The 15,271-nt window shown below is 43.1% G+C and overlaps 1 protein-coding gene and 1 long non-coding RNA gene across 3 annotated transcripts; both read right to left on the bottom strand.

Annotated features, from left to right (window-relative positions):
• Nucleotides 1–473: 473 nt before the first annotated feature.
• On the bottom strand, nucleotides 474–8,195 carry LOC142897883 (schwannomin-interacting protein 1). The gene is made up of 7 exons (XM_076040506.1): nucleotides 7,871–8,195; nucleotides 6,444–6,714; nucleotides 4,168–4,292; nucleotides 3,860–3,980; nucleotides 3,215–3,322; nucleotides 2,940–3,054; nucleotides 474–2,841 (listed from the first exon to the last, which is right to left on the bottom strand). The coding sequence occupies exons 2-7, from the start codon at nucleotides 6,702–6,704 to the stop codon at nucleotides 2,741–2,743; spliced, it is 831 nt and encodes a 276-aa protein (XP_075896621.1). The 5' UTR covers nucleotides 6,705–6,714; nucleotides 7,871–8,195; the 3' UTR covers nucleotides 474–2,740.
• An 831-nt stretch (nucleotides 8,196–9,026) lies between these two features.
• On the bottom strand, nucleotides 9,027–13,343 carry LOC142897850 (uncharacterized). Of its 2 annotated transcripts, XR_012928495.1 has the most exons (7): nucleotides 13,248–13,343; nucleotides 12,495–12,892; nucleotides 11,803–12,258; nucleotides 10,910–11,748; nucleotides 10,636–10,814; nucleotides 10,386–10,447; nucleotides 9,027–10,143 (listed from the first exon to the last, which is right to left on the bottom strand). It is a non-coding gene; the product is annotated as an uncharacterized LOC142897850 (long non-coding RNA). The 2 variants fall into 2 exon arrangements; XR_012928494.1 differs by having other exon boundaries at nucleotides 10,910–12,258.
• Nucleotides 13,344–15,271: the final 1,928 nt, after the last annotated feature.

The raw sequence follows: 15,271 nt of genomic DNA, 5'->3' as shown, positions 1-15,271 counted from the left end.
CAATCAGAAGGAAGGTAACAATATCTACACGCTGGCAACTGTCAGACCAAACTGAAGAAACAAAATGCAATCTTCACCGGCTATTTAAGGAGATCCGAACCCCAAAGGTGAAGCGACTTTGGGAGGCTAATACATTTGACAGCCGATTTGGTGACCGCTGTAGTTTTCCCCTTTTTCTGCTGCTTCTCTGAACACTGTCACAGGTTTCTATGGTGATTCAGCCCCTCCCTCTGTCCCTCACCGTACCATCCAATTCTTATTCCCCGACCTGTGTCTGTGTGTGTGTGTGTGTGTGTGTGTGAGAGAGAGAGAGAGAGAGAGAGAGAGAGAGAGAGAGAGAGAGTGAGAGAGAGTGAGACAGACTGTGTTCTTCTTTCACCTGCTGAAATGAACCATGTGTTTTAATGCTTTGCTGTAGCATCAGCGACAGGAGTGGGTGTTACGGATACATTTCAAGTCACAACCACTTAAAAACCAACCAAAAATAAACTTTATTGTCTTTGCAGATGTTATTCATTTGCTGGTTCTGGCTCTGTTCTGAGATTTCCCTGCCCTTCCGGCACCACCTGAAAAACCATGAGGCAGCAGCAGCAGCAGCAGCAGCAGCAGCAGCAAAAACCCAACAGAGCTCAAACAACAAAGACCAATTCACAATAAATCAACAAATGAGTCTTTTCAAGATTGCAAATACAATTGCTTTGACTTTCCTTTTTTTCTTTTTCTTTACAGAAGCAACAGCCTTTGACCCTCAAAGCAGGTGGGGAACAACTCCCAAAGACCCTGAAAGGAAAGGAGAAGATACCTCCTTCCCCCTAGGACAAACGGATGGAATGGGTGCTTCATACATAGATTACAACACAGTCAATGACAAAAGAAATAATTCCAAGGAAGAGGAAGCAGGAGCTGGGCTGAGTGGCAGCGAGGCCCTGCTTGAACTGAGTCGCCTCAAGTCTCTTCTATGTGCTGACAACTTCAGTACAACTGTCTGGTGAAATGACCACGGAAAGGCCATTCACGCCAAAACTGGCAACATTTAAAGGTGCCACATTATTACCCATGATCAGGATCAGGGATTCTTATCCTGACTCTGAGTCCAATTCATTCCTCAGTGCTCCAAAAAACAGCCTATTGTGTCCTGGGCTGACATCCCAGAGGACGCTGGTCGAGAGCAGCCTGCTGTAGCTTTGCTGTGCTCGTCACATGTTTGAAGGGTTAAAAACAAACAAACAGGAAGGTGGTCATGAGAGGCCTCAGAGAGGGGAATCAACATGGAGTTTGGTTTAGTTGCTAAAATTAAATATATATTTTCAAAAAGACATTATTATATTATTGTTAAGTGAAATATCACGAGTGCGTCTCAAGACTGAGGAATGGGTTAAATAAGGAATTCAGAACGTCTCGTAAACACAAACGGAAAACACATTTTGGTCAAATACAACATGTTGTACATAAGACGCAGTACATGAATTGTACAGTTGTACACATAAGATCACAATGATACTACAAAGAACATATGATAGGCCTAAAAATACAGTATCTTAACAAAAGCCGACGGACAAACAAACTTAAAACTTCCAAATTCGAATCCCTTTTAATTGCAGTTGCAGCAAACTGCAGGAAAACCTGAGCAGCAAATTCTCCCACTTTTGGAACTTTCATAGTAAAATACATTTTATTTTTTTTTAGCATTTGTGTTTAGCGCAGCACAACATTGGCACTTGGTTCAAGCTTTAAAAGTCTATTTATCTCTGCATTTAGTAGTGAAGAATACTGAGATCAGACTTGGGGGAGCTTTGTGTCAAAACTTTGCCAAATTTGTCAAATACATTTCAAGGAAGTAAACTATGATATTTAGCCTTTTACAAGAATATAGAGATGTTTAGCAGTTATGTTAGGCTGTTTTAAAGACAAGGGTCTATATGAAAAATAAATGTTAACATTCTGAAATAATATACACAGTTATTTCCCACGTGCATTTCTTCCAAATGGTACCTGCTTTTAGTCTTTCTCGCTTTGAAATTTGCAGTTTCAGCAGACTATTCATGGCACACTACCGCCCCCCTCCTGTCAATACATGCACACACCACATGCTCCTGTACATCTGGAAACATAACGCAGCCCTCTCGATGATCCCGAAAAACTTGACTCTTACGACGGACACTTGTTGACCTCATGTGACTCTTAAGAATTAGAGGTACTTATGCTAAATTAAAACAAAAACAAAAAAAAACTCAGATGGTTGTTTAAATGGAATGTTAAACATATTTTTCTTTGTCAAAAATAATTTTTCAAATATCGCTTCGATTTTCTATGTGTTGTTGTGTAGTTTGGGTCAATAGTAACACATGGTTCCAATACTGCACACAATCAGACAAAACGTTTCGCTTATTAATATAGTGAGCAGATGAAACAACAACATCTGCAGCCTCATGTGCAAATCCTCTCCAGGAAGTGACTCTGAACTCTGAGCAGGTTGATTGGTTGTACGAACAGAACGAGGGGACGGACTGAGATGATTGTGAGGTCCACCACAGTGGAGTCTAGTCCACCACCCTGCAGTCTAGTCCACACTGGAGTCTAGTCCACCACGATAGAGTCCAGTCCACAACAATAAAGTCTAATCCACCACGATGGAGTCTAGTGCACCACACTGGAGTGTAGTGTACCCACTGGTCACAGACTCCCCATGTTGGAATCACAGTAGAACCTGTCCTCACTGTGCTCACTCCACTGAGCTGGTTCAAAGGGAGGTGAGATCCTGGACCTCCAGCAGCATGGCGTCCTGCTCCGTCCTCAGCTGGTCTCGGACCTGCAGGCGAGTCACCAGCTCTGTACTCAGGTCTGGTGGGCAGAGGGCAGACAGGTGATGAGGGCTTCAGGCGCCAACGGGCATCTTATCACTTCATGCTGTGTTCATGTGCTTAGCGGGTGGTGATTACCTTGGATGGCCTGGCTGAGAGACTTGGAGTGAGCAGTCAGGTCCTTGAGGCTGAAGCTCTGAAGGTCCCTTCGCTCCAGGTGTCTTCTCTGAACTGGGCTGTGACCAGCTGCGGCCTGAAAGAACAAGACAGGGAGTGAGGTAGGAGGCCTTAGGGTGCTGGAGTCCAGCCCAGCTGCCTCTGGGTGAGGACCGGGTCACACTCTGGAACCCCTAGGCGTCAAACTCTGGCCCGCAAGGGGAGAAGAGCAGATGTGTGATGGCTGGACATCTCACCAGGTTCTTGTCTGTCCTCAATTTGTCCCGGATGCTCTTCAGTGTGTTTCTGAAGCCTCGGAACTTTGCTCTCTGCGGTTTTTCTGCTGCCTGAGGTTCCTTCTGGACCTGAACAGTACAAAAACATTAAGAAAATTTAAAAAAAAAAAAAAAAAAAGAAGGCAAATTCAAGGTCGGCTGAAACTTTAACATGTGTCCAATCCAGTGTATAGAATAGAGGGTCTGGGGGGGGGGGGGGGGGGGGGGTTGGACACCCCCAATAAAACCCAGGACACAACCTGAAAGCCTCAAAGCAAAATTTCTATGCTGCCTTAAATGTTGTCAAAAAGCTAAAAAAAATAAATAGAAAAACATATATATATATATATATATATATATATATATATATATATATATATATATATATATATATATATGTACACACACATGTACATATATACAGTACATATACATATGCATACAGAAATATATATCATTGTCAGGAATGGTTACTAAAATGTCTTTAAGATATCCTTGCCAAATATTACATTTTGAGAAATATTTGTATATTCCCATATTTGTCAATATTCTGGACCCCTTGCAAACTGAAATATTGACCAGTATTTTGCACACCGCTCCCGTCAGAGCAGAAGTGAGGATGGTTACCTGCGTGCTGCCGTTCTCCTTTTTACTGCTCTCTCCTCCCTTCTTCTCCTCCTCCTCCTCCTCCTCCTCACTTTCACTGTTGTTGATGAAGCAGAGCTGAAGGTTCATCTGAGTCTGCAGGCTGGAGGAGATACAGACCAGCTGATTGAAATGCAGAGCGAGTCACCACAATTTCATGTGACAAAAAACCCCCAAAAAAACAGATCTCAATAACCAAAGTATTGAAACCAGAGGACAGAAAACAGGGCCGCTTGTTTTCGTGCTGCATCACTTCATCAAAGTCAAGTGGAGCTGGTCCACCTACGTACCGGGACGTGAGCGCCATCACGTGGCTGTTGCAGGCGTCGTCTCCGTCCTCCCAGCTCTGCGCTCTCCTCCCGCTCTCCTCCGCCGAGCTCTCGGCAGCTCTCCCTCGCTCCACACACAGCCCACTCTGGGAGAAACAACACACACACACACACACTCACTACTGTCACTCACTATCGAAGAACATTTCTCAAAAAAATAAAAAAAGGAGAGATTTTATATATCTACAGGTACTACCGGAAAGATTAGAATATCCAGTAAAAGTTGTTTTATTTTGGCAATTTAACACAAAAGATGAAAGCAACACATTTTATTGAGCCATTCCACGCAAACTGACATCTCAAGCAGTTCCTTGTTGTAACTTTGCTGGTGAAGATTTTCAGCTTATTAAAACCACAAAGCCACAAACTCAGAAAATTATTATAAAATTTGAGGGTTTTTTTTTTAATCTGCAAGACCTGATCAGCAAAATCCAAAGAAATAAAAGCTTGAAATATATTGATTTGCATATTATTCCTTTATATAATATGTCCCATTCACCTTTGAAGTTGAATTGCAGAAATACAACAAACTTTTCATTCATTCATTCATTCATTCATTCATCTTCTATACCCGCTTATTCCTATTCAGGGTCACGGGGCAACCTTTTTAGGATATTCTAATGTTCTGGGTAGTAGCTGTATATTTATATTTATAGAGAAAATGTTTATTTTGCAGGACACACAATTCAATTCAATAATTTCAATAATTTATTGAACAGACGCCATAGAAAAAGGGCCAGTGTTCTAGCTTCAGGATGAATTGTCCTACTCATTATAAATAGAAAGCAAAACAATAAAATCCTCCAGTCCTCTTCTTTGGACTGATCAACGTTGCACATCCACATGCACAAACGCACAAAAGCACACTGACATCACTGTTCATGCTGGGCGATATGGACTAAAAATTTTACCACGATAATTTCAGTCATTTATTGCGATAACAATAAAAGTGACAATAAAAAATATAAAACAATGTAATGTTCAATGTAAAGTGCCTAAGAAAGCGCTACATGCAGTAAATCCAACCCATCATCATTATTATTATTATTAGAACGCAACCAAAATGCACCAACAACTTCACAACGTGTCATTAGTCCTGTTTGTCAGCCGGCGTCTCGGTCTGATGATGTCACAGTGTGAGCAGCATGACACATGAGGAGCGCATCATCTCACAGCAGCGTCACTGCACCACAACATTAGTGGTCATCGTCATAATAATACCACGCTGATCACTGGGACGTTTGTGTTCAACGGCAGAACCTCAAATACAGCTTTTCTCTGATTTTATATTATATATTTATATTTTTATATATATATATATATACATATATATATATTATATATATATAGACTTATAAAATTTCTCCAGTATTCTTACAGTTGAATTCAAGCATTATTTTATAACTGGAGTTGTCTTTTGTTGTTTTCTGTTTTCTGTCATCTAGTTGTATAAACTTAATTTAGTTCATAAGTGTGTGTATTTATTTGAGTTTAGGGGTCGGTACATACAAGTTTATACTTCCTCCTACCCCTTTTCGGACATGAATAACATTATTTTAATGTATATTTCACTGGTGTTTGCTTACTTATCCTATTTTTTCATTTTTTTATTTTCTCATTTTCTTTCATGTTCGAAATAAATAAATGAAATAAAATAAAATCTGAAGGCTATGATGCATTTTGAATTTTCATCTGAGACTCAACGATCCCCATCGACAGAAAAAAGACTTTCCAGCCTCCACACGAGACAGTGCCTTGAAATCTCTCACTGTGGGAGGCGGCTAAAGTGGCAACGCATGGAAAAATAATGTCTCATTCACGGCAAAAAAAACCCCCAAAAAACAACAAGTTTTGGAGAGTTAGTGAATAATATCAAAACTTTGGAATTCAAATGTGCCACCCAGCAGGAAGAAGTCATGTGGACAGATAAGTTGCAAATACATAGATTGAATGTTGAATGCAACAATAACTCAGTTCAAGCTAAACAGAGAAAGAGCAACAATCTCCTCCATCAAAACCCCTGGACAGCGACCAGAAAGCATCAATATTCCTCTGGAAATCAGCCATCACCAGCCTCAGTGGAAAGCTGTGATAACATCGACCTCCTGAAATTAAATCAAACAGAACTGACCCTTACACACACACGCGCACACACACACACACACACACACACACACACACACACACACACACACACACACACACACACACACACACACACACACACACACGCTCACCTTCATCCTCTTCTCTTTTTTCTCCTCTTCCTGCTTCTCCAGCTCAGCGATGCGCAGACTGAGCGCTTCCCAGTGCATGATGGGAAGGTTGAGGCCGTCCTCCCCGTAGCCCTCCTGCCACAGCAGTGCTGCCACCTCGGAGCTCTTCTCCTCCTCTTCCTCCTCTTCCTCCTCCTCCTCGGTGTTGTCGTCGCTCCTCACCTCGTCCTCGGCCTCGTTGCTCTCCTTCTCCTCCCTCTGTCGCTCCTTCTCTCCCTCCATCGCTCCGCTGCTGCAAGCAAAAAAAAAAATAAAAATCACTGTTGCATGTAAAACTGCACTCAATGAAAATTGTCTAATCATCCAGTTACATTTCATAAAGGTGCAATAAAACACTTATTAACGTCATTATGTACATAACTTACCTTCATTTTATATGTATGTGCATGTATATACATATGTACAGTCTGTACGTATAAATATTTACATATATATATATGTGGTGCATGTATGTGTATGTTTTATTATATACGCCGTTTTGGTTTGTGGGTGGATCTGGTTGTTGAGGGCCTGAATGAATGAATAATGCACTGCTGCTGAAACTACTTCATTTCCTGTGAAGGATTTACAAAGTATCTATCTGTCTATCTATCTATCTATATGTCTATATATATATCCGCTTTTCCCTCACTTGCAGGTAGAAAGGTTACCAGAATTCATGCACATATTTAGCATTATATGCAAGCTTTAAAGCTATAATAGAGATGATATCATTTGTCTGCCTGACTGTGTGTCTGTTAATGTCAGCTAAAATAAATAAATAAATCCATCCATCCATCTATCTTACAAAATAATCCAACTGTCCATACTGTCTAAATGTTTCTTTATTTCTTTTTAATTCGTATATTTTGTTCTTCTTCATGTATATACACATTGTTGTTGTTTTGTAAAACTGTAGGAGTACAGGGACTAAAAAAAAAACAACTTTATCAACTTGTACCTTATGGCACGGACGTAAATTGGTAAATTGGCCCTTACGCCCGTAGTCGACACACACACACACACACACACACACACACACACACACACACACACACACACACACACACACACACACACACACACACACACAGCCCCAATGTTAAACTCTTTCCTACGCCATTGCATCACATTAATGTTGCTGCAATCCTTCAGTATCAGGGGCCATCCAGGGCCATCCAGGGCCGCCAGAGGGCCGCTCGCCCTGTGTGAACCCACACAGATTCTTCATCGATCTTCTCCGCCCTGGAAATACCTGGCGCGGATTTCCAGGGGCGCGCGCACACGCACACACACACACACACACACACACACACACACACACACACACACACACACACACACACAGACATAGATAGAAGTGTATACAGCAACACACAACCCTGTTGTGTACACGTGATATGACTCACAGGTTGATTGGATTGAGTCTCCAGCGGTTCGTGTTCACGGTGAGCAGGGAGCGCCGCCGCCTCGTCTCGTGTCTAAGCTCCTTCCTCGCGATCCTCCAGATGATCTTCCTCTCCCTTCCCGACCATCAGGAGCCTCCACTAAACACTCACAATGGAGGGGAAAGGGCGGAATTGAAGAATGTGTGCCGGTGAATAACGCCGTGTTCTGCCGTTCAACTACAGCCTTTTGACTCCGTTTCAAAGATCCTCCGCCTCGAGTTCCACAAACACATACAAAAGATCCAAACTTAAGGAATTTCCCAAGCACAGGAACAAGTTGGCAAAAAAAAAAAGAAGAAGCTAAACTCAAATTCACCTACTTCTTGTAAGCCCTTTCAAAGTAAATGTCCGCGCTAAAACGCGGCGACGACTACAACCGAAAATCAATCCAATTGATCTAACTGCAAAAACATGGATGTATTTTGTTATTTGTTTTTGTTTTTTCAACAATATCTTCATTCATTTATTTTCAAACATAGTAATACACAAATATATAACAAGGACTCGAAACTCCTGCCACAAACCAAGCCGAACTCACAACCAAAACATAACTACAAAAGGGACAAAAGACACAAAAACAAACAAACAAATAAAAATATCTAAATAAAGAAATAAAATTAATAAAATAAATAAATAAGTAAAACAATAATAAAAAAAAAAAAGATAGAAAGAGGGGAATAACGATACACAAAAGCAACTGTACATTGATATACTGCCCCGTTATATCTCACAGAACATGAAGATTTAAGGGTCATTAAGGGTCATTCCCGGGTGTTTCTCAATATGTTCTCAAACATTGGTATCTTACCCCCGCTTGCGTATTGGTAGAGTTGCTGTTGATTCTGAAAACCATCGGCCCTTCCTGGGTTCATCCACCTCTTTCCAAGCCACTGCAATCACTGTTTTGGCCAAGAGCAGACCTACATCTAAAAACGATCGATGCTTCTTTCTAATGTTACAATTACGATAGAAACCCAAAAGAGAAAGCTTTGGTTCTGAAAGTCATTGTATGCCTGATATTTCCTCAATGCATTATTTCACTTCTTCCCAGACTTCCTTTCTTTGAGAACACTGCCACAAACAATGGAAGATTGTGCCCTTTTCTTTATCACATTGAGCACTGCTTTGTATTTAATACCCTAAATTATTTTGGTTTTGGTCACAAATTCATTCATTCGATCGGTGTGTTGTACAATGATACCAATAACTCAGCGACTTTAGAACACGGTACTTGCTCTACACGGAGTCAGTAGGGGTGTGAGGCAGGGTTGCAACAGCTCTCTTTTATTATCTATTTGGTGGCGGAATGATTAGCGATTAGCATCAAAACCGCAGACGTTAAAGGAATCAGAATTGTGGAGAGGGATCTGCTCATAAGTCTATTTGCGGACAATACGACATCGTTTTGAAAAGATGCAATACAAATTCCCCAAAGTGGTTGATTACATACATCAATTCTCCAAAGCATTTGGTCTGAGATTGAATATTGATAAATGTGACTTTCTCCTGCCCCCTTTTTCTGCTGGCATTCTGGTTTTATAATATTGCAGTTAAAAATCAAGTAAAATATCTGGGTATTGTTATTACTAAAAATGAAGTAGTAAGGGAGAGGGGAAAACGTCTGTACATGTGTTGATAAATGTCAAACTATTCTCACCGCCTGGCGACAGAGGGACAACACAATATTTCGAAGGATGTTCATTTCCAAGATGGAAAGTCTGTCAACGATCTGCCTTTTCTGTTGGAATTTCAGAAAAAAACAATTCAGCTTATTAACGGTATAAACTTTACGTTTATTTGGGAAAACAAAACCCCCGAAAAAAATCTCAATCTAAATTGAGGGAAAAGCATAAAACAGAACAGGCGAACAAATAAATGAACGCACAACAATTAGAAACAGTGACTGGAGGATGGTCAGGCTGCCACTGGTGCAGGGGTCTTCAGGGCTGCCACTGGTGCAGGGGTCTTCGGGGCGTCCACTGGTGCAGGGGTCTTCCGGGCGTCCACTGGTGCAGGGGTCTTCAGGGCTGCCACTGGTGCAGGGGTCTTCGGGGCGTCCACTGGTGCAGAGGTCTTCGGGGCGTCCACTGGTGCAGGGGTCTTCAGGGCTGCCACTGGCGCAGGGGTCTTCGGGGCTGCCACTGGCGCAGGGGTCTTCGGGGCTGCCACTGGTGCAGGGGTCTTCGGGGCTTCCACTGGCCATCGATGCCTCCTTGAAGGATTTTGATCAATGTCTGAAAAACAGTGACATAATTCAATCAGACCTCGTGGTGCTGTAAAGGCTGCATTCCAGAGGGATGAAATTCACCACCCAATAATTTCCTTCCTTCCACTTCTTACCAGAGGTCGAGCGATATTCAGCATTTTGACACACATCAGCATTTGTTTTCAATGCGACGGCTGAGATCCGAAGATCGAGTTAAAACTTCCAAAGCAGCGGCGCCGCTACCCTGCCTCCAGCAGGGGTCTCACTAACCTCTTGATCTTTTCTGCGCTGCCTGTGGCCTCCTCTGTCACCCCCAGAAGCTCAAAGACCTACTGGAAAGAAACAGATTCACCTTTTTAAAGTTCTATCTCTGTGAACACACACACACACACACACACACACACACACACACACACACACACACACACACACACACACACACACACACACACACACACACACACACACAGACGACTGAATGCATTTTCACCCGCTGCTCAATGGAATTCAGTGTCCGTACTTTGGATGCAGTTTGAGGTTGGCTGAGGTGGAAGGATTCTGCAGGGAAACATCCTGTTGGAACAGATGCTTCCCTTGATGACATCATCATGGAAGCTCTCAAACCAAAGAGTAAACGCTGGACATGGTCATTGGCCGTCCACTTCCTGGTATCTGTACACCATCTGACATCTGGAGCATCTTCCATTGTACATCGACATGTCCGGAATAGACATAAAGACAAACATGTCATTTCTCAAACTTAACTGATCAATGTAAAAATGTATTGACCGTACTTTGTATTAATCCTTCCATGCCTCCTCCTTCTTCTTCTGCCGCATCAGCAGAGACCCCCAGTCACCTCCTCCAGCCGGACACCAAGCCTTCCCAGGCCAGGCCAGAGACAGCACCGTCCAGGGTGTCCTGGGAGGCCTCCTCCAGGGGCCTGGAACACCTCCCCAGGGAGGCGTCCTGGCCAACAGTCTCCTCCAGGTTGCTATGGTCTCAACTCAGGAAATCTGTTGGGATGTCGCTTCTCCAGGGAGAGTGGTTGGTATGTTTCTCTGCTTTGTCACAAAGACTCCCCGACGAATGGAAAGGCAGAGATGATTTTTCACAACCAGTGAGGTCAACAAGGCCAGACAAGGGTGCTTCTTCTGCTGCTCTGGAGTCTCTTCCTGGAGGACTCGGTGGTCCAGTCGTTCCTCACTGGCAGCGGTGCCACAATCATCTGATGGCTGTGTAAGCAGGCGGCCTCGCCGGCAGTCCTCCGTCTCACATCTCATCACGCGTGGCTGTGGCACTCGCACTGGCACCCTGAATCCCCCCCTATGCCGTTTTCCTGGCGGCACACAGGCTGCTTCTTTGGTCGACGTCGTACATTCGGAGTGAGATCGTGATCTTCTGCGTTTCACTCGGCCGTGTTTTCTCTGGATGTGTATTAACACATTCTTCTTGTACAGAACAAGTGGGCAGTGCGGGCGCTTCACATGCGTTGGTGGATACTTGCTGGTGATTTCTTTCTCTGGAGAAATGGGATCCTCTGATTTTATAGCTCTGGGTGAATGAGATAGATCTGGATCTTCTGGATCTTCTGGACCATCTAGCTCTGCTGGACCATCTGGCTCTGCTGAATCTTCTGGTTTTTCTGACTTTACTGGCTCTTCTGGCTCTGCTGGATCTTCCGAACCTTCTGGCTCTGCTGGATCTTCTGGTTTTTCTGACTTTACTGGCATTTCTGGATCTACTGGCTCTGCTGGCTCTACTGGCTCTGCTGGCATTACTGGATCTTCTGGTTTTTCTAACTTTACTGGCTCTACTGGATCTTCTGGCTCTTCTTTTTTTATATCTGTGGCAACTGCAGGGGTCTTCAGGGGTGCCGTTTGTATGCAAGAATGGTCAATTTTCACAGCGGCCACAGGTAAGTATGAATGTTCCATATACAGTGATAAAACAACAGGGTGGGTCTCTGGTGAGGGTGGTTGAGGAGGTGGATCCCATGTGAGTTGGACCATATCACATTTAGTTTTGCAATCTATGAGATGTGTTGTAATGGAGGCTTTCCGGATGAATGTTTTCTCACAGAATGGACAATGAAAGTGGCTTCTCCCTCTGCAGGGCAGGTTGCATCGGCAGATGACCTTTTCTAAAAAAAAGAGAGAGTAGTACGACTTAGAAACCATACAGTAGCTGAGAAACAAATACTTACTATCGAGTATATACAAATGTATTTTTCCATACTTTAACCAGTTGTCTATTTCAAAAAGTGCAAACTCCACTGAGTGCTACAAGTAGGGACCTCTTGAAAGTAAACTAGCTTTCTGCTGTCAAAACGACACGTACAGGCGTGTGATCTCAGAACGATACTTTACACGAACATACCTTTGACATGCACTGCATTCGCCTCGTGATTCAGCAAATGCCTCTGTATGACACTCGCGCTCTTGGTGATGAATCTGGGGCACAGAGGACAACCAAACACAGACGGCGACAAGATTTTGCACTTCAGCATTTCGCCTTTCTCAAAAGTAGAGGGGTGCATCGGGAAGACAGAGTATTGAAATACACATAAATAGATACGAGAAATGGGATCCTCTGATTTTATAGCTTTGGGTGAAAGAGATAGATCTGGATCTTCTGGATCTTCTGGACCTTCTGGTTTTTCTGACTTTACTGGCATTACTGGATCTTCTGGATCTACTGGCTCTGCTGGCATTACTGGATCCTCCGGTTTTTCTAACTTTACTGGTTCTGCTGGATCTAGATGGAGAGGGGTGCATCTGGAAGACAGAGTATTGAAATACACATAAATAGATAGATACACGTTCAGGAAATGTATCATTATATATTTTATATATAATAAGTTCCTGAGAGAGAGGGGAGGGGAGAGGGGGGGTTGGGGGCTGGATAAAACTGCCATACGACTTTGCCAAATCCATGAGCGTAATAAAACAATAACAAACACTCCATTCAAATAAAGTTCCTTGAATCCTTGAATCCATTCGCGTACTTTTGTTAGCTGAGCTAACGTTAGCCCGGACCATCAACTCAAGCGTAGGAACAGCCTTCACGACGACACACGACACTCTAACTAATTATTCGATGCATTGCGAGTTCGATGCTTTGCATTCTTACCGTTCTCAGACTCTCGGAACACAACGCGTTAATCAGTAAGGACGCCGAGTAGGGAATACACGAAGAAGAAGCGTCCGCTTGGTTCTTCCGGTGTATGTACAAAAAAAATGTGACGTACAAACTGTCATTGGCTAAGCGGTATCTGTGAGGCTACGGCGACATCCACTACAGACGACGTCGCATACGGCAAGTCTATTAGGACAAACTACATCGCGAACGAACGAATACTAGATTAAAAAAAAAAAAAAAAAAAGGATTTATATATAGTTATAATCGCCGTCTGGCCCGATTAGTGTTCCTACCCATTTATTGCTCTCCCTAACGTTGACATATTGCAAAAAATATGCAAAAAAGAAAAAAAGTCCCTTATGTTGGAGGCCTTCTGGGAAAACTAAGGAGGATTTCCCCCCAAACATGACATCCCTGTTCACTTCAGACCTGGCCCTAACCCTAACCCTAACCCTCAGGCAAAGATTGGTTCACCCACAGGACAAAACGCCAAGACACAAACTCAACAACGTGGTCTATGTAGTACAATGCAGTGAGGACTGCCCGGATCTCTACATTAGCGAGACCAAGCAGCCTCTACATAGACGCATGGCTCAACACAGAAGAGCCAGCACCTCAGGACAGGATTCAGCCGTTCATCTACATCTACAGGAGAAAGGCCCCTCTTTCCAGGACGCAAACATACATATTTCAGACAGGGAAGACAGATGTTTGAGAGAGGGGTGAAAGAAGCCACCTTTGTTCACCTAGAACGGCCCTTCAGCCACATACACAGCAGCCTTGAGGACTCCCCCCAGAAGATTTCACCACCTTTCACACCTTCCCTCAAAGATGCCTACCGACTCACATGAGGACGGGTCAGAAGTAGGAGGTACACACTAGCGGGTCGTCAGGTTAACCACTGCCATGAGGCCCACCGTACTAGCCTTTTAACACCTCGTTGGTAATCAACAACTACCAACAACCTCCCACAGCTTTGGGTGGTTAAATACCTGGGAGTCTTCAACCGTTTGTTTTTTTTTTAGAACTGAAGAAGCCCCTTGTATTGTATTGTATTGTATTGTATCATCTTATTGGATTAAAGACGAAACGTCTTCAAGATCACGAAACAAGTCCAGTTGCCCCAACTCAAACCGTCTACCACAATAAGACAGACTCTTTTGAAAAGCGAAAACCAAACCCACCAGCAGGTGACGCTAAATCCACACAGTTCTAGACTTTGGCCAAATCATAGCGTTGGAGGAAAAGTTCCATTACATTTTAACTTGTAGTTTCTTCTGAAATATACCAGCGATTGTTCAAATAAATGTATCAGCCTGTCACTATGTTTTCACATTTTATCATATTAGTAGTTCAAGTACACTGTCGTAGATCATGTTTATTGTTTTGCTGAAATCATGATGGAAAAATACCTGCGTCTAAGCTTTTTGGGGAACCTTTAATCATTTACAAGCCCAGCTCACTCTGTATTTAGTAATCACATTGGATGACGAGGGATGTCCACTAATGAGATGTGTCATTAGTAGGATTACTATTGCAACAACACATCATCAGTAGGGTAAAACTAACCTGTCTCACGACGGTCTAATCCCAGCTCACGTTCCCTATTAGTGTCATTTCTCTTCTTTACTTCTTTTGCTTTCAACTCAATCAAATCTCACAATTATCAGGAATGCAGTAGGTATTGAAATACATGGGATCTTTGAAATCTGTGTGACGACTCTAAATCCATCTGAGTGTGAATGGATGGATGTCTGTTCTGGGAACGTGGTGAAGCCCACCTCCACCCTAAATTAGCTGGGACAGGCAGAGTGCAAGATGTGCTGATAGAAAACTGGATGGTTGCTTGACTTCCATTTTTGTCTGTGTAAAGGTGTTGATGCAGCAGAGGCAGAGGCCCCAAAGAAAGGCTCCAGGCGGACAGAGGCAGCAGGATGTCTTTATTTCTGTTGCTATATCTTAAATTCAGTATTTATGACACACAAAGACAAGAGACCAAGAAGCTACAGAAGCCT

Source organism: Nelusetta ayraudi, unplaced genomic scaffold, assembly GCF_046127955.1.
Source record: "Nelusetta ayraudi isolate G7.1 ecotype Tasmania unplaced genomic scaffold, CSIRO-AGI_Nayr_v1 ptg000061l, whole genome shotgun sequence".
NCBI lineage: Eukaryota > Metazoa > Chordata > Actinopteri > Tetraodontiformes > Monacanthidae > Nelusetta > Nelusetta ayraudi.
Note: the sequence above shows the minus strand (reverse complement) of the source record. Positions and strands in the feature narration are given on the sequence as shown.

Coding starts and splice junctions, on each gene's coding strand:
- LOC142897883 (XM_076040506.1), bottom strand. CDS start 6,704: ATGGAGGGAGAGAAGGAGCGACAGAGGGAGGAGAAGGAGAGCAACGAG. Junction 4,293..6,443: donor AAAAAGAGAAGAGGATGAAG/GTGAGCGTGTGT, acceptor TGTTTCTCCCAG/AGTGGGCTGTGTGTGGAGCG. Junction 2,842..2,939: donor TCTCAGCCAGGCCATCCAAG/GTAATCACCACC, acceptor TCTGCCCACCAG/ACCTGAGTACAGAGCTGGTG.